This window comes from Dipodomys ordii, unplaced genomic scaffold, assembly GCF_000151885.1.
Source record: "Dipodomys ordii isolate 6190 unplaced genomic scaffold, Dord_2.0 Scaffold79, whole genome shotgun sequence".
NCBI classification, from domain to species: Eukaryota; Metazoa; Chordata; class Mammalia; order Rodentia; family Heteromyidae; genus Dipodomys; species Dipodomys ordii.
Genome location: NW_012267295.1, coordinates 1,164,516 through 1,182,892, shown reverse-complemented (window position 1 = coordinate 1,182,892; position 18,377 = coordinate 1,164,516). Strand labels below are relative to the sequence as shown.

The 18,377-nt window shown below is 52.0% G+C and overlaps 2 protein-coding genes across 2 annotated transcripts in view; both read right to left on the bottom strand.

Annotated features, from left to right (window-relative positions):
- Positions 1-710: 710 nt before the first annotated feature.
- Tob2 (transducer of ERBB2, 2) lies at positions 711-11,004 on the bottom strand. Its single transcript, XM_013024912.1, has 2 exons — positions 10,581-11,004; positions 711-2,217 (listed from the first exon to the last, which is right to left on the bottom strand). Exon 2 carries the CDS (start codon positions 2,113-2,115, stop codon positions 1,093-1,095), a length of 1,023 nt encoding a protein of 340 aa, XP_012880366.1. The 5' UTR covers positions 2,116-2,217; positions 10,581-11,004; the 3' UTR covers positions 711-1,092.
- Positions 11,005-17,285: 6,281 nt separating this feature from the next.
- The window catches only part of Phf5a (PHD finger protein 5A), a 19,116-nt gene continuing 18,024 nt past the window's right edge, over positions 17,286-18,377 (bottom strand). The window contains exon 4 of the mRNA XM_013024876.1: positions 17,286-17,941. Within this exon, the coding sequence (XP_012880330.1) occupies positions 17,852-17,941 (90 nt within the window). The 3' untranslated portion in view covers positions 17,286-17,851. The remainder of the gene's footprint in view (positions 17,942-18,377) is intronic.

Genomic DNA, 18,377 nt, shown 5'->3' with positions numbered 1-18,377 from the left:
ACACACGCACACACACACACGCACACGCGCACACGCACACGCACACGCACGGCACTGACTGGGAACTCCTGCTCCGCCTGCCGGGGGCTCAAGTCACATGAACGGGCCAGGGCCATCGGGGCGTGTAGGTGTCGGAGGTTGGGGGGTTCTCCCCGCCTTGGAGCAAACCATTTAAAAAAAATTTTTTTTTGGTCAAAAAACAACAAACCAAAGTGCAGATCCCTCAGTGTGGGGGACCCCCCCAACCCCTCCCGGGAGGCTCTCAGGCTCGGACACACATCACCCCGCCATGTATACACCCCTGCAAGAGGGATGACACCCCAACCTCGGTGTCACCTTGGAGAGTCACATCCAGAGGAGAAGCTCCACATGGCTCGGAATCCTTTAGCACGGTAGAGAAAACACAGACACAAACACACGCTCTGCTCTGCCCCGCCCCGCCCCGCCCCGCCCCCTTGGCATGTATCAATAGATGGACCTCGGGGCCAGGAGAGCATGGTGGGATGGGGCCAAAGGACAGAGGTGAAAAGCATTTCAACGAGACACAGTGCGTCCCTCCCTGTAGCCATCAGGACACTAGCCGCACAGGGGAGGGTGTTCAGTGGCCAGCTGAGGTTGGATGGCTTTGAGGACAGCCGGTGACATGCAGTGAGTGACACAGGGCCAGCCTCTCTCCCTGCTCTGGGGAGAGGTGTGGCTCTAGCTGCTGCCCATCCTTAAAGGAGTGTGAAGGAGGGAGGGAGGGGGGGGCTGCGAGTCACAGCTGCGCCATTCTTCGCACAGGAAGCCACTAATTAACGATGGTATAAGGAAAACTACATGTAAAAAAAAAAAAAAGGAAAAATACAAAACCCAAATCAACCGAATAAATCAGAGGCAGGCAGGAAAACGTCAAGTGGTGGAGTTAAACACAATTCGGTGCTCTGAGCCCTTCCCACTCCTCGCCCGAGCCCCGGATCTTTCTTCTAGAAGCGAGAGGGAAAAGATGGAGCCTCTTCTTGGATCGTTTTCTTGCCCTCGTGTTTTTGGCCTTTCCTTTCCTTTCTCTTTTCCCTGGTCTGGAGCGCCCCTGGCCTGACAGGCGGGGGGCGGTCAGTTGGCCAGCACCACGGGCTGGAATGGCTGGCTGGGGTACTGCATGCTGTTCAGGTTGTAGCTGAGGCCTTCCACGAAGGGCGTCTTCTCCAGGAAGAGGCTGTTAGTGCCACCTCCGAACACCTGGGCCACGTCGAAGCTGCCGCCGCTGCCGCCACCACTGCAGGTGCCAGCCCCGCCGCCCTGGCCATCAGCCCCGTCAAAGAAGAGGCTGGGCGAGCCACCACCGTTGTAGACAAACTCCTTGGCATTGGGTGAGAGCTGGGACTGTGGGGCCGCGTTGGCCGCCATGAAGTTCAGTGAATGCATAGATAAAGACAGGCTCTTGTGCTTCTGCAGGTTGGTGGTGGGTGAGCGGGCGACACGAGGTTGTTGCTGTGCTGGCTGCTGGCCGCTGGCCCCGCTGCTGGCCACCCCCCCCCCACCGGACGCCCCACCACCTTTCTTCATCTTGGTGGAGCCAAATTTGGTGGCAGCGAAGGAGGCGGTGGTGAAGGTGATGGGCTGGGAGGAACGGGGGATGAAGGTGGGGCTGGGGGACTGGCCGAAGGATGGAGACGGGGAGTTGCACAGGGAGCTGTTCTGGCTGCTGATGGGTACAAATACCTGGGCATCAGGGTTGAAGCTGCTCTTGATCTCCTTGTCCAGCTCGGGGGTCCCGCCGCCCTCGCTATCGTCCAGGTAGAGAACTTTCACAGTGCCCTTCTCCCCGATCTGGTAGGACACCTCAAAAGGGTCGATCCAGACGCTCAGCTCCTCCGGCACGTTGGCCCGCACATCCTCTACTGCCAGGCCACTCCGCTTGGCGGCCAGCTCCACCACAGGGTCCACCATCTCCCCAATGTGGACACAGCGGAAGCCAGAACCCTTCAATGGCTTGTCAGGATACCAGTGGCCCTCATATTTCTTCTTCAAAAGCCGCTCTAGCTCCTCCCCAAACAGGTCTGCCCGGCGGCGCGGCAGCTTGTTGTACAAATATGAGATGATGAAGTTCAGAGCCACTTTGATCTCCAGCTGCATGATCCTGTTCTAGGCGGCCGATGAGCTCAGCTCAGCTCACACGCACGGGCCAAGGTCAGCGGCAGGAGACACAAAGCGGGCAGCCTTGAGCTGCAAAGAGTTCTGGGAAATGATAAAGTAGAAAGGCGTGTGAATACACAGGCAAAAAGATAGTAGTGGTGATTGACAGTGAGACAGAAAAACAAGAGGCACCAGTGGTTCATGCCTGTAATCCTTGCTACTCAAGAGGTTGAGGTATGAGGATCATGGCAAACAAATCCCCAAGATACTTATCTCTAATTAACCAGCAAAAAAAGCCAGAAGCAGAGGTATGACTTGAGTGGGGCTCCAGCCTTGGGCAAAAAAGGATGAGGCCCAGTCTAGGTAATGTGCATCCTTCTCCCCACTAAAAAGAAAAATGAAAAGAGAAAGAGAGAGAGAGAAATAGAGAGGGAGAGAGAAAGAAAGCCGGGTGTGGGTGGTTCACACCTGTAATCCTAGCTACTCAGGAGGCTGAGATCTGAGGATTGGGGTTCAAAGCCAGCCGGGGAAGGAAGGTCCTGAGCTCTTATCTCCAATACGCCACTCAGAAAACTGGAAGTGGCGCTGTGGCTCGCGTGGTAGAGTGCTAGCCTTGAGCTAAAGAGCTGAGGGATAGTATCCAGGCCCAGAGTTCAAGCCCCATGACTGACAAAATAAATAAAAGAAAAAGAAAAATTAGGGGCTGGGAAGGTGGCTCGGTGGTAGAGCACTTGCCTTGCATGCCTGAGGCCCTGGGTTCAATTCCGTAGCACCACATAAGAAAAAAGAAAAAAGCCGGAAGTGGTGCTGTGGCTCAGGTGGTAGAGCGCTAGCCTTGAGCTAAAAGAGCTGAGGGACAGCGCCCAGGCCCAGAGTTCAGGCTCCACGACCGGACCCAAAAAAAAAAAAAAAGAAAAGAAAAATTAAGACAGAAGAGTGCTAACTGTGGATCACTCAGATCCCAGGGCCAATTTCTGCCCCAACAGTATCTCATCTTCAGTCACACAAGGCTAACATCAGAGAGGAAGTCTCATGCTGAACTTGATCATTAGCAGACACTTGATAAACAAGTAGAACTGGGCACTTGTGGTCATGCCTGTAATCCAAGCTACTCAGAAGGCCGAGATCTGAGGATTGTGGTTTGAAGCCAGTCCCAGCTATCAAGTCTGTGAGATTCTTTTTTTTAAATAACTTTTTCTTATTGTGAAAATACTGTACAGAGGGGTTACAATTACATGAGCAAGGTAATGAGTACATTTCTTATCAAGCATTGTTGCCTCCTCCTTTGTTTTTCCCCTACCATCCCTTCCCTCTCACCTCCACAACTATCTCCCCACCCCACCCCCACCCTAAATTGTAAAGTTCATTTTTCCACATAGCGTCTTGTACATCTGTGAGATTCTTTTATCTCCAATAAACCACCAGAAAACTAGAAGTGGGGCTATGGCTCAAGTGGTAGAGTGCTAGCCTTGTGCATAAAACGTTTTGCCCAGGGACAACTTTCAGGCCATAACTGACAGGAAAAAAAAAAATTCCATTTTCAGCCATTTTTATATCTCAGGTTTTCATGAACGATACTACAAAAGAAAGAAAAAGCCAGGCCACTAATTACAGCTGAAGAAGGCCGCAGCTGTCTCTACAATGACTCAGTAAAGTTCTGCCCCCAAACTGTCACAGGCCAAGATGTAAGTTTAAAATCTTGAGCTGTCCTCTTTAAATGGACAGGGATGCAGGTCACTGAGCAGGAAGGAGTACTGCCAACACCACTGGGGCCCGGGCTGCATTCACATCCATCTGTCATCCTAAGCCCCGTGGGTGTGTGGGCTTTGGACTCAAGTGTGGGTTTACAGAACTGACTTAAGAATTCCAAGCCAAGCCGGGCGCTGGTGGCTCACGCCTGTAATCCTAGCTACTCAGGAGGCTGAGATCTGAGGATCGGGGTTCAAAGCCAGCCCGGGCAGGAGAGACCGTGAGACTCCTATCTCCAATAAACCACCAGAAAACCGGAAGTGGCGGTAGAGCGCTCGCCTTGAGCTGAAGAGCTGAGGGACAGCGCCCAGGCCCAGAGTTCAAGCCCCACGACCGACAAAAAAAAAAAAAAAAAGAATTCCAAGCCAGGCACTGGTGGCTCATGTCTGTAATTCTAGCAACTTAGGAGGCCAAGATTTGAGGATCAAAGTTCAAAGACAGCCCAAGCCGGAAAGTCCATGAGACTCTCACCTCCAATAAACTACCAATAAGCTGGCAGAGGAGCCTGTGGTTCAAGTGGTAGAGCACAAGTCCTGAGCCAAAGAAGCCTGGGGACAGCGCCTAGCCCCCGAGCCAGCATAGAGAAACAAAAAATCAAGGTGTTCTGTAGTGTGACTAGAGCTTAAACACTTCCATCCAGAGAGCCTCTCAGAGTGGGGAGAAGACCATGATCACCAGGAAAACGGTAAGATCTGCCACAATCAGAAAAGTGGCCAACAAGGAAATCACCCACCAGGGGGCTGGCCCGGGGAAGTGGAGGAAAGGAACTGGAAGCAGAGTTGTCCAGGTCAGTGAGATCAAGAGCAGCAGTCATGTGGTCCACAGGAATCCCTGAGGTTCCTAAGTGATGAGGGTGGCAGAGGGAAGAAATTTTCCACTAGCCTCCAGCGGGGGACCCCATCACCACCGGGTCTCCCAAGGGCTGTCTGACCACCTGTCCCCATCACAGGATCAGATTTACCAAGGGTTTGGAATGCCCTGCAGAGGAGGCAGTCCAGGATAAGCACCGAGATGGTTATTTTGGGATTCTCTCGCAGCCAGACCTCGCTAAGGTCAGAAAGGTTTACTCCTTAGGTGTCCTGTTTCAGGAAGATGATCTGTGAGGTCCCCAGGGCCAGTGAACCAGTCATTCTCATCCCATTGGGGAGGAACTGAAGTGAAAAGGGCCCCGCCTGAGGGAAGGCAGGACCAGAGCATGTCCATAACCAGACCTGTCTCTGGGCAAGGTTATGTTGCTGAGCTGATCCACCCAAGGGCATCTTCTGTTCTGTTCTGGGAAGGACTCAGCTCAGGACATGATTTTGATGACAACCCCTTCTGGTTCCAGCAGAAACTATACAGATACTAATTCCAAACTTGGAGATCGCCAAGATTTTGAAGACCTGCCCTAACACAGTTCCGTACTAATTTTCAGAGCTGGGCCGAGGGTTCCTGGGGTACTTTTAGGACTGACTTTAGGCAATGATTCCTGAGGTGAGCGTGACTGAGAAGGTACACAGGGCCAATCTAATGCTGTAGAGTAGCATAAGACAGTGGCCGGGTCATTCCAGGCAGAGAGGGGGCCGTGGGCGCAAGCGTGGTGACTGTGGCCCTCCCCAAACCTGCCACGGACACTCAGTATTCAGGAAATCCTGATTCCCTTCTCATCCCAGTCTCTAACATAGACTTGGTTTCAAATTTCTCCAAATGTCCATTCATGATTAAGACAGATCAGCCAAGCGTATGGCTCATGCCTGTAATCCTACTACTCAGGAGGCTGAGATCTGAGGATTACAGTTCAAAACTAAGCAGGGCAGGAAACTCTGTGAAACTATTATCTCCAATAAACCACCAGAAAACCAGAAGTGGCATTGTGGCTCAAGTGGTAGAGCACCAGCCTTGAGCTGAGGGACAGTGCCCAGGCCCAGAGTTTAAGTCCCACCACTGACAAAAAACAAAGAAGAAAAAAACAGATCAGGGGCTGGGAAGGTGGTTCAGTGGTAGAGCGCTTGTCTTGCATGCCTGAAGCCCTGGGTTCGATTCCTCAGCACCACATAAACAAGAAGAAAAAAGCCGGAAGTGGTGCTGCGGCTCAAGTGGTAGGGTGCTGGCATTGAGATGAAGAGCTGAGGGACAGCGCCCAGGCCCAGGGTTCAGCCTCCATACTGACAAAAAAAAAAAGCTGTGAAGGAGCTGGGAATGTGGCTTAGTGGTAACAAGCGCTTGCCTAGCATTGATTCCTCACTACCACAGCAACAGAACAAGCTAGGCTGGTGCCATAGGTTCATGCCTGTTATCTACTACTCAGGAGGCTGAGATCTGAGGATTGTGGTTTGAAGCCAGCCCAGGCAGAAAAGTCCATGAGATTCTTCTTCTTCTTCTTTTTTTTTTTTTTTGGGGGGGGTCCGGTCATGGGGCCTGAACTCTGGGCTTGGGCACTGTCCCTCAGCTCAAGGCTAGAGCTCTACCACTTGAGCCACAGAGCCACTTCCAGCTTTTTTCTTCTTGCTTATGTGGTGCTGAGAAATTGAATCCAGGGCCTCAAGCATGCAAGGCAAGCGCTCTGCCACTGAGCCACCTTCCCAGCCCCGAGATTCTTATCTCTAATAAACTACTCAGAAAAGGCTAGAAGTGGTGCTGTGGCTTAAGTGGTAGAATACTACTCTTGAGCACAAAGAGGCTCAGGGACAGAACTCAGGCCCTAAGTTCAAGCCCCAAGACCAGCAAAAAATAAATTAAAAAAATTAAAAAAATGAATGAATAAAAATGAAGTAAAATTGGTGTGTGTGTGCTGGGGCACGGGGGCTTGAACTCAGGGTCACATACTCTCTCTTGCCTTTTTTCACTCATAGATGGTACTCTACTCCTTATCCATGCATTTAGTTAAATAAAATACATCTCCCATCTTTTTTTTCTTTTTTTTTTCTGGGCCCAAGGCTTGAACTCTGGGCTTGGGCGCTGTCCCTGAGTTACTTTTGCTCAAGACTAGTACTCTGCTACTTGAGCCACAGCACCACTTCCAGTTTTTTTTTTGAGTAGTTTATTGGAGATAAGAGTCTCACAGACTTTCTTGCCCAGGCTGGCTTTGGACCATGATTCTCAGATGTCAGCCTCCTGAGTAACTAGGAGTATAGGCGTGAGTCACTGGTACCCGGCAAATAAAACAGACTTCAAGTCACTATATGACACTTAATATTCCAAGGCAGTTAGTAAAGGCTTCCATATTTTCCCAGGTCTCCTCATACTTTGCTGTATAACTTGCCTTCTAAGTTAACAGCCTCGCCGGGCACTGGTGGCTCACGCCTATAATCCTAGCTACTCAGGAGGCTGAGATCTGAGGATCGCGGTTCAAAGCCAACCCAGCCAACCTGGGCAGGAGAGACCGTGAGACTCCTATCGCCAATAAACCACCAGAAAACCGGAAGTGGCGCTGGAGCTCAAGTGGTAGAGCGCTTGCCTTGAGCTGAAGAGCTGAGGTTCAGTGCCCAGGCCCAGAGTTCAAGCCCCACGACTGACCAAAAAAAAAAAAAAAGTTAACAGCCTCTGAACAGTACAGCTTCAAAATGAGAGCATTTTAAATGTAGGCTAAAGTCTTTGGGAAATAACCCTCCCACCCCCAAATACAATAGAACCACTGTCATCAGCCTTGTCTAGTGAGCCATTTTCTGCAGTATAAGCAACTAAAGCTGCATACCAGGTTATACTTCAGCGATGCTGCTGCATAAATAAGGAAACGGAATGCCACCTTTGCTTCTTTAGCTGCACAACAGGCCAGGCCACATGGTTATGAGGTGCAAACTACAGAAACGCCAGACAACAAGGATGGGATTTTCTGCTCCATCAGCTCAAGCTCTAATTCTGACTTCAAGAAGCTTATGGAACACAGGATTAGTGGCTGGTGCTGTCTTGTCTTCAGCTAAAGATAGGGGAGACCACTGAGATGAGTTCGTTCATTTTTTAGAAAGTGGTAAGTTCTAAAGCTTACATAGAAAATATTTATGAAGTGGTACGCTTAGAAAGGTTAGAAATAACTTTTTTTTCCCCTATCTTTTCTTTTCTTCCCTTTTTTGGGTGCCAGTCCTGGGGCTTAAACTCAAGGTCTGGACCACTTGAGCCACAGAGCCACTTCTGGCTTTTTCTGAGTCTCATGGGCTTTTCTGCCCACACACTGGCTTCCGAGTGTGATCCTCAGAACTCAGCCTCCTGAGTAGTTGGGGTTACAGGGGTTAACCATCAGCACCTGGCTGGAAATAACAAATCTCGTAAGTAGACTTATTAAGCAGCTGCAGAGGACTCTTCAGATCTGCTCCAGCAAGAAAGAAAAGAAGAGAAAAGAAAAGAAAAAGACAATAACAAAGCTTCTTCCTTGTCAATGTATTAAAAAGTTGCAAGAGCAAATCGGGTGCTGATTGAAAGCTTTGGTCTTCACTCGTTTACTTCCGGCCAGTTAGCTCTGCTCTGGCCGCGGAGCGGACCCGGGTTCTGGGCGAGGGGAGAAGCAGGGGGGGCACGAAGGCGGCCTCGGTCAATCACCAAAACGCAAGGCACCATTTTGAAGGAAAAAGCAAAAAAAAAAGGTGCCTGCGTTGTCAACAGGGAAAGGAGATGAATGGCGAAGGGGTCTTGTTGGGTCCCAGACCTACACACACTCTGACACGTCCAGCCCCGGGCTCCCCGCAGGCCCGCACGCCCGGATTCCAGGGAGCGTGGGCAGGGGCGCAGTCAGAACCCGCGAGGCCCGCGGGTGGGCGTCCCCGGCAGGGTGGACCGGCCGTCCCGGAGGCCGAGGCTGGTGCTCGGCCGGCCTCCAGCACCCCGCACGCCATTTCCCCCGAACACCGCGCAGGCCTCGGAGGCCCGGGGGGAATGGTGGTGGTGGTGGTGTCCGCCTTTCTCCAGATCCGGGCGACTGTGCTCTGCACCCGGGGGGGGCCCTGCACCCCGGGAGCCGGAGCCCTTCCCTTCCCGCCCCCACCCCGCGCGTGACCTACTTTCGGTACACGCTCCGTTTTCCCGCGCACTGCGCATGCCCGGCAGAGGGACCCAGCCGAGGGTCGGAGCGGAGGAAAAGTTTCCGATGCACATGCGCAGTGGGGCGACGGGCGGGCGCCCCCTCCCACCGCCGGCGAGCCGTACAAGGCCTTGCTGGCCGCCGGCGCCTCCAGCTCTCCGCCTCCCCCCGGCCCGGGCTCCCCGAGGGCCCGGACTTTCCCCGCGTCTCGTCCTGACCTCCCACGCTGGCTGCATTAGGGATGTGCACCGAATGGGTTTTTGCGGGTGAAGGGGGTGAGCGGGCGGGGCAAGACCGCGTCCTCGCTTTAGCTGAACCCCAGGAGCCGTCTGGGGGCCGGCTGGAGGTGGGCGCCGCGGGTTTGCCTTGCAGGAACACCCAATGGCTCGGCTCCAGCACCCCGCAGCCAGGAAAGGCAGGGCAGGAATCAGACCCCGTTCTCGCGGCCTCTCGGCCAAAGAAATTCCCAGTTGAGCTGTGGGTGGGGAGGCAAGGGGGCGAGCCTCACCCCACTTGTAATCCAAGTCTGGGTAACCAGACCCAGGTAGGGGAAAAGGGAAAAAAAAGGTCTCCAGGCAGGGAAGGGAAAACTGTATACATCTGAAACCCGAGCATCTCCTAATACTTCCTAATACTTAAGATTCTGTGTGCGAGTCTCCTCCCACGGAAAGGCCTACCCCACGACGAGACTCACCAGGTCCTGGGCAAAGCTCCCCTCCAGGGTGTTAAACCTCCCTAATCCTTCCTCCCACACAAGCTGCTTTCACCGATGCTCGAGAGACAGATGGGGGCAGGCGCCCGAAAAAGCAATAGGGGTGTTTTTTCTGGGAAATCGGAGATGAGGGACCTACTCAGAGTAAGATGAGGGGGAAGGAGAAACAAATGCATATAGGTGCCGTTCAGGCCCTAGAAACCCTGCCTGCTGGTCCCCAAGTTGTTCCCAGGGGAAGGGAGGGCCTGCAGGCTGTCCCTCCTTTGCTACCCCAGAATTCTGGTCCAGGGTTCAGGTCCAGCCTCTGGAGGGGAGTTAAGGAGTAGGGTGCCAGTCTCCTAGATGCCTAACCTACATGAATCGACTCACTGGCATAACTCTAGAGGTACTTTTGTTTTTGTTTTCCACCCGGTTTTCCCTCAAAAGCACATTAGAGGATAAAGAGCTCAAGCTGAAAGGAATTCAAGCTCAGGATCCCAAAGGGCAGTTCCACCAACGGGTCCCATCACCAAACATGGGGTATCGGACCTCCCTCTCCCTTCCATCCCTCCGGCTCCAGCGGACCAGCAAGAACCCGTATTCATAATCACCACCACCACCACCCTTTCCCTGGCTGCACACGGGAAAAGCAGCAGAAAAACAAGGCCTGGATCCCCCCCCACACACCCTCTTTCCTTCCTCGGGTTTATTTAACGGCGGTGGGAGTTGGGTTTCTTTGCATAACAAGGAAATAAATCAAGCGAATATTCTGGAGAGCTGGCCTCGGGAAGGGAAGGGAGGTAATGCACCCCACTCCAGAGGCCACCCTTGGAAGTCAGAGAGCCGAATGGGGATAAATGTGGGTACCCAGGACCGGAGAGAGGCGCCCAGGGGAAAGTGGGGGGGGAGCTCGAGGCAAATGCTGACCGGGCGGCGGAGGGTCCCCCAAGCCCGGGAGCCGGAGCGGGCGGGGTGGGAGGCGGTCGAGCAGGTGGGTGTCAGGGTGCCCCCCTCCCCGCAGGTCCCCGCACTCACTCGGGTGTCCGCGACGGCGGCGGGACGGCGTGCCGGCCACGGGGCGGCTTCTCCGGCCGGCCAGGGTGGTCCTGAGCGCGGGGCGCACGCCGACGGCTCTCCGGGGCTGCCCCGGGGCCGCAGAGCCGGGGTTCGAGGTGTCCTCTTCGTGGTTGAGAGTTGGGGGCCAGAAGAGGGCTGTGGGCTCGGACTCTTTATTGAATTCTTTCAGCCTTGCGGAGGTCGGGTTTGGCGGCCGGGGGCCGAGGACGGGCGGGTGGACGGGGCCGGCGGCGTCGGCCCGGGGATGGTAGACCCGAGAGTGGTTCGCGTTGGGGAGCGGAGGACGGAAGGGTTGTAGCCGGCGGGCAGGTCCTGCTTTTCGGGCCACGCGTCGCCCGTGCCACCGCACTTAGTCCCGCCGGAGACCCGCTCCTTCCCGCGCCCCGGCCCGAAGTGAGCAAAGTCAATGAAAAGTTTCACCCTTAGCAACCCTGCGCAGGGATCCGGCTTCCCCGCCCCGGCGTGATGCGTCCCTCCGCCCTGCCGGGGCGGGGCCGGGCGCCGGGCCGGAACTACTTTCCTGCCTGTGGCCGCTTAACCCTTAGCGCCCGGGTGTGGGGCCGCCCAGGGGACCCGGGTGCGCCCTGGATCTTTCCTTAGGGACGCCCAGATTCGGTCCCCCGACCCTGCCGTGCAGCCACCTTCGGAGCGAGGCTTCCTCCTCCCCTTCCCATCACAGTGTTGCCAGGCTGTCCCCCCCCCCCCCGGCTCAGCGTGTAGGGTGCTTCCCCAGGAGGCCCGAGCTCGGTGGGGGCAGGGACCGTGCTGGGATGCAGTGGGTGCCCCGGGACCGTCCAGGGGCGCAGGGGCACTTGCCCTGGATGCATTGGATGGGTGAATGTCGTGGGGGGCAGAACCGTCCCCCAAGGCCACCTTCGCGCGTGGCTCCAGGTCTGTCGATGTCGATACGGCTGTCCTGCGGCGCGCACCTCCTTCCTTCTCGGATGGAGGAAACTGGGGGCCCCAAGGAGAGCTTTAGAAATGTTTCTGTACTCAGGTTGGCCCTAGCATTCTTACCGCTGCAACAACGCACCTTTGTGAAGGAACTTAGTAACGAGGAGGGAGGGCGCGGGGGGGGGGAGAAATCTGGGGCCTGGGGACCCTTGTGCGGGAGGAAGTCAAGCCAAGGAGGGAGCCAGAAAGCCAAGGAAAAGAGCCAAGCACCACGATTAACCGTCTACAGCGCGCCCCCCTCCTTCCGATCCCCACTCCCGGCTGAGTTCCGGCGCCAGGAGAAGGCCAGGGCCAGCGCCATGCGTGTGCGGAGCCGCGGACACCCCAGCTAGAGATCCCCATAGGGGGTACAAGTGAGCCGCAGGTTTAGCAATCAATAGCCCCGCGGTACCCGCGCAGGGCGAGGCGGCCTGGCACACTTGCACACCCGACGAAGTGTCTGTCGGGAGGTGAGGCCGGGCTGGCGAGTGATGGAGACGTGCGCTAGGCCCACGGGGGCCTGGACCTCTGTGTCGGTGCGGGGCACAGCTAGTTGGAGGGTAGGGAGGGCTCGTGCTCGGCTGAGGACACAGGCGGACTGGACTGACAGATGGAGGGGCCCGGGGACGCAGGTCTTTCACAGGAATCATCTGCCCGTTTGGAATGTCCCTTTCCGATCCTCCGCCTCCCTGGGTTATTTTCATTCTTGGCAGCTGCGGACCCCACGTGGGGTGGTGGTGAGGTCGCAAAGTTTCCACTTACAAACAGTTTGCATCTTATTTTTCTTGCTCACATTTTGGGGGGTGGGTGGGAGAAGCATGGGCTGAGGTTTTAAATTCGCTCTCCTTGATTGCAGTACGACGTCAAGCTGGAGGGCAAAACACCGAGACCTACGGGGCGGGGGGGCGGGGAGGCGAGGAGCGCGCCGGCCCTCCCCCACACCCGAGCGCTCCAGCCCCGGGCACCTCCTGGGACTACTTGCTTCGTGCGTCAGCGAGTGGCACAGCGTCACGCACACGCCTCCTCGGCCTTTCCCCGCTTCGCCCCCCCACCCCCTTCCTCCCCAGCTCTCCACATCTCCTCCCCGCCTGCGCGTCCCACCTTGGCAGTGAGACAACTCTGCCCTCAAAGCTAAAAATTGACTAACGGGGTAGCAACAGACCTCTGATTGGTCGGCGAGTGAGGGCGGCGCGGCGTCTGATTGGGTTGTGGATGTAACCACTAGGACTGAACGCTAGGTAGCCTGTGCTTTGCGCAAGGCATGCTGGTATTTGTAGTCATTAATTAGAGCCTGTCACGGAAAGATGAGGGAGAGCTGGAATGATCCTGTCCTAGAGTACCTCGGGAAGAAGGGATGGTGTACGTGTTAGCAGATATAGGTAGACATCTGCTACCATTCCGGGAAGTTTCTGCGTGATCCCGCTTGTGTTTAAATCTCTCTTGCAGTGCTGGAAACACAGGCCCTGGGCAGTACCACTAAACCCCGAGAAATCCAGCCTTCTTGGCGATTTGGAGCTCTGGGTGAAGGGTTAGAATATAAATAGAAGACAAAGTAAAGGGGGAAAAGGTGTCAACTCTTTCCTAACCGAAGATGTCTCGATTTATCATGTGGTGAGGATTTTTTTTTCTACCCCAGCATGTGATTTCATCTTGCCAAAGCATAATTATAAGTTCCTACTCAAACATGCCACATTCACCTCCCATTTTGAATAATCATCTGTTGTAAAGGTACACACCTTCAAAACAGTGAGTTCTGGGAGCAACCCAGTGCAGAGCAACTCCTCTGTCTGAGTAATGCAAGTTATGCCAGGTGTTTTGGTGCCAGTGACAAGTCAGACTGGTCATAATTGGCTCCAATTAACTCAGGATGAATCACTAATATAAACACACAATCAGAGTAAAAAATTTTGTATGGTTTCATTGAAGTTATGTGTCATTGAGGCTATCTAGGAAAATAGTCTGTAGTTTGATTCTTCAAATATACTTCTGTAGCTGGGCAGGAGCAGACAACCACAACAGAAACTAGCACTGGGAAAGTGGCTCCTGAGGGCAAATGATTTGCTTTGTGTGTGCCAGTATTGGGATTTGAACTTGGGAGTCTGGGTGCTGTCCTTTAGCATTTTCTCTCAAGGCAAACACTCTACTACTTGATTCACACCTCCATTGCTCCCTTTTTGGTGGTTAATTTAAGTCTCATGGACTTCCTTACCCAGGCTAACTTTGAACCACTATCCTCAGACTTCAATCTTGTAAGTAGCTAGGACCATAGGCTTGAGTTACCAGCACCCATCTACAAAAACTTTGTATGAGGCCTTTTCTTTCTGCTGGTACTGGGGCTTGAGCTTGGTGCTTGGGCACTGTCCCTGAGCTCTTTTGCTCAGGCTGGTGCTTTATCACTTGAGCTACAGCACTACTCTGGCTTTTTGTGGTTAACTGGAGATAAAGAGTCTCTTGAGTTTATCCTGCTTGGGTTGGCTTCAAACTGCAATATTCAGATCTCGCCTCCTCAGTAACTAGAATTACAGGTGTGAGCCACTGACTGGTGACTGGCATATAAGGCCTTCTTAGTAAGGGTCAGGTACCTAATGAAATTTAATCTTCACCACTTACAAGGAAGACATGATTATCCAGAAATACAGAGGGACTAAATGACTTGATAGATAAAGGTCAACAGTGGAGCAGAATAGAAATGTAAAGCCCCCCTCCCCCTTTTTTTTTTGCCAGTCGTGGGCCTTGAATTCTGGGCTTGGGTGCTACATTCTCCAGCTCAAGGCAAGAGCTCTACCACTAGAGAGCCACAGCGCCACTTCTGGTTTTCTGGTGGTTAATTGGAGATGAGTCTCAGGGACTTTCCTCTCTGGGCTGGCTTTGAACCGCAATCCTCAGATCTCAGCCTCCTGTGTAGCTAGGATTACAGGCATGAATCAGCACCTGGCATATATATATATATATATATATATTCTTAAAAATACATATATAATTTAAAAGAGTAAGCATACATGCATTAGCAATATTGTCATTCATATAATCCTGGCTGCTTCAGAGGCTAAAGCAGAAGAACCTAAGTTGGAGATCAATCTTGGGAATATATAGCTAAGACCCTAGATTTGTGTGTGTGTGGGGAAGCAATGTTGAAGGGATTAAATGGCCACATATTTTCAGAGTACATGTATGACAAAATGCAGAAGCATACCAATTCTTTTTTTTTTTTTGGTCGGTCATGGGGCTTGCACTCTGGGCCTGGGCGCTGTCCCTCAGCTCTTCAGCTCAAGGCACTTCCGGTTTCTAGTGGTTTATTGGAGATAAGAGTCTCACGGTCTCTCCTGCCCGGGCTGGCTTTGAACCGCGATCCTCAGATCTCAGCCTCCTGAGTAGCTAGGATTACAGGCGTGAGCCACCAGCGCCCAGCATACCAATTCTTTTTAAGAGCCTAGAAAACGGAATATAATAGGAATACTAATCATACATTTAGGAAAGAGAACATTTCTCAGAGCTGACTATGAGTTCAATTATTTCAACTACATCTAGGCAGGTAGCAGTGCTTACTTCAATAATGGAAATGAATACCAGTAATTATGACTAGATAGTTATTCTTGTTTTTTTTTGTCAGTCGTGGGGCTTGAACTCTGGGCCTGGGCGCTGTCCCTCAGCTCTTCAGCTCAAGGCAAGTGCTCTACCACTTGAGCCACAGCACCACTTCTGATTTTCTGGTGGTTTATTGGAGATAAGGGTCTGACTTTCCTGCCCAGGCTGGCTTTGAACCATGATCCTCAGACCTCAGCCTCCAGAGCAGCTAGGATTACAGTGGTGAGCAACTGGCGCCTGGCTGACTGGGTGGTTATTAAGTAGCAGAAGGCTAGTGAGCTAGCTTGCTGGTAGACTTGCATGAATATAAGCCCTGAACTTGATACCATGCAACTCCAGAAACAAAATGCAACTGTATTTTTTTTAAGCTTACTTATTTATAAAACATTTGAATTCAAAACATTAAATTCACCAACACTAAGGCAATTGTGTGTGTATGTGTATACTTTTTGCTAGTCATGGGGCTTGAACTCAAGGTCTGGGCACTGTCCGAGTTGCATTTGCTCAAGGCTAGCACTCTACCGCTTGAGCCACAGCACCACTTCTTTTTCTGTTTATGTGGTACTGAGGAATCAACTCTACCACTAAACCACATTCCCAGCATATATATATTTCTTTCCGGTTATTTAATTTGAAATGTCTCCCAGACTTTTCTGCTTAGACTGGCTTTAAATATAGATCCTCAGATCTCAGCCTCTTGAGTAGCTAAGTGGCATGAGCCACCTGAAAATGATCTTGACTCCACCTGATGCTTTAGAACTTTCCAAATACATCACCAGGCTCAAGACTTTTCCTGTTGTGTCCCCCACACACATGCCCTGTCCACCCTGTCCTATTTGGTATCTTTCACAGTTCAGTTTGTTCTCTGGTGTCTTTACTTCAGTTATTCCTACAACACTGAATACTTGGGCTCTGTTGGGCAGAATGCAGCTTCAGAGATGCCAGTCAATCAGTTTGCGAAGCACAGATAGAATGCCGTGTGGGAGTACAAAGGGAAGTTAAGATTGCGGGTTGGGAGACATCTGAGGACATATTTGGCTCAGGTCTGAAGGATGAGTAGGAGGTAGCTGAGCAAGACTGGGCGGGGAGCAGCACTTTAGAGAAATCAACAGATTAAAAAAAAATAAAACACATTACCCAGGTGTGGTGGCTCAAGCCTATAATCCTAGCTACTTGGGAGAGGGAGATGGGATTGTGGTTTGAAACCAGTTTGGGCAAAAAAATTTGAGAGATTCCATCTTACTGTGTCTGGGTGTAGTGGCACATGCCTGTCATACCAGCAATAGAAAGTACAAGGGATCCCAACCAAAATCTGCATAAAGCAGGACCCTCTCTCAAAACTAAGGCTGGAGGTTGAGATGTGAAGGACTGCAGTTCAAAGCAGCCCAGGAAGAAGAAAGGTCTTTGTGACTTCATCTCTTATCACCAGCAAAAATTACTAGACTAGGCTAGGAGGATGGCTCAGTGGTAGAGTGCTTGCCTTGAGCTGAAGAGCTGAGGGACAGTGCCCAGGCCCAGAGTTCAGGCCCCATGACCAGACCCACAAAATAAAAAATAAATTACTAGACTGGAGGCATGACTGAAGTGGTAATATGCAAGCCATGAGCAAGAAAGCCAAGTGAGACTCTGGGAGTTCAAGTCCCAGTATTGGGATGTATACACAAAAATTCCCAAACTGGTACAGTGGCTGTCTCTAATCCTCACTTTGGAAGGTTGAGATCCAGAGGATGGCAGTTTGAGGCCAGCCTGGGTATACCCGTGAGATTCCTTCTCTATCAGTATGTGGGCACAGTGGCATGCTCCTATTATCCAAATATAGCAGGGAAGTATAAAATACAGCTGTGGTCCAGGCAATAACCCTATCACCAGTGCAAAAACAGGCTGAAGGTGGTTCAAGTGGTGGAGTGCCTAATCAGGAAGAACAAGGCAGAGTTCAAACTCCAGTTCTGGAAAAAAAAATTCTCAAAAGGAAGCATGGGCTCAAAGCAAGAATCGATGAACTTAAAACAGTAACAAAAGAAGTGAATGGCCTTGAGTTCCTTCTTGTTAGCCAGAGAACAAGGTACTACTTCATGAATCCTACCATCTCTATGCAGAGCCATCAATTTCTAGCTGAGTGAAAAGAGATTCCTGAAGTTCAAGGACTCACTACCAGAAAATAAACACCAACTTTATTAAAACAATAGCAACAGAAAGGGTTTCCAATTTCTTAGCAGAAAAATAACCTGAAACCAGCACCACCTGGTGAACGCTACAAGATCAAAAGCTCACGTCACATTTGGCCTCCCATGGCACCCCGCCACTCAGAGAGGGCCATCAAGGGCAAGTGCCATCAGCGGGGACTAGAAGAACATGCTTTTCGCTAGGGGTGGCTTCACTCCCAATTCCTCAGAGAGAAGGCTGAAAGGACCTTATTCTTGTTTAGGTCTTGGTGTAGAGAGATAGCAATGTGGAGAACAGAGCTTGGTCCTTGCATTCAAGAAAAATCATGAACAATAACTATTCATTTCTGATAATTTGTCAGACTGCTCTCTGAAGAATCTTACTCCATCCCCAACCCATCTGGGTGTGGGAAGGAAAGGCTGGCAAGTGCCCATGCACTGGCTAGGCAGTTTGGGTGATGCTAGGCTTTGCTCCCTTTCTGCTGGTGGTAGATGTCTTTTCTGGCAGCCGCAGTAGCTCGATGGCAGGAGGCTGGGCTCACCTGCTAATCACCTCTTCTTGAAGCCGTATTTTTTACGTTCATAGAACAGATCTGTCTTAGAGCTCCCCAAATTGACAATCTTTGGGCAACCATCTCTCTGTGAAGTAAAACAGAAGAGTTAGTTAAGTCTTTGGGCTTGATTAAATGATGATTTTAAGATACAAATATGAGCTGGGCACTGGTGGCCCACACCTGTAATCCTAGTTGCTCAGAACACTTGCAGGATCTCAGTTCAAAGCCAGCCCGGAGAAAGAGAAGTCCATAAACTCTTTTTTTTTTTTGGTCCGGTTGTGGGGCCTGAACTCTGTCCCTCAGCTCTTCAGTTCAAGGCTAGCGCTCTACCACTTGAGCCACAGCGCCACTTCCGGCTTTTTCCTTTTTGCTTATGTGGTGCTGAGGAATCAAACCCAGGGCCTCAGGCATGCAAGGCAAGCGCTCTACCACTGAGCCACCTTCCCAGCCCTCCATAAACTCTTATTTTTAATTAACCAGCAAAAAGCTGAAGTGGAATTGTAGCTCAATTGGTAGAGCAC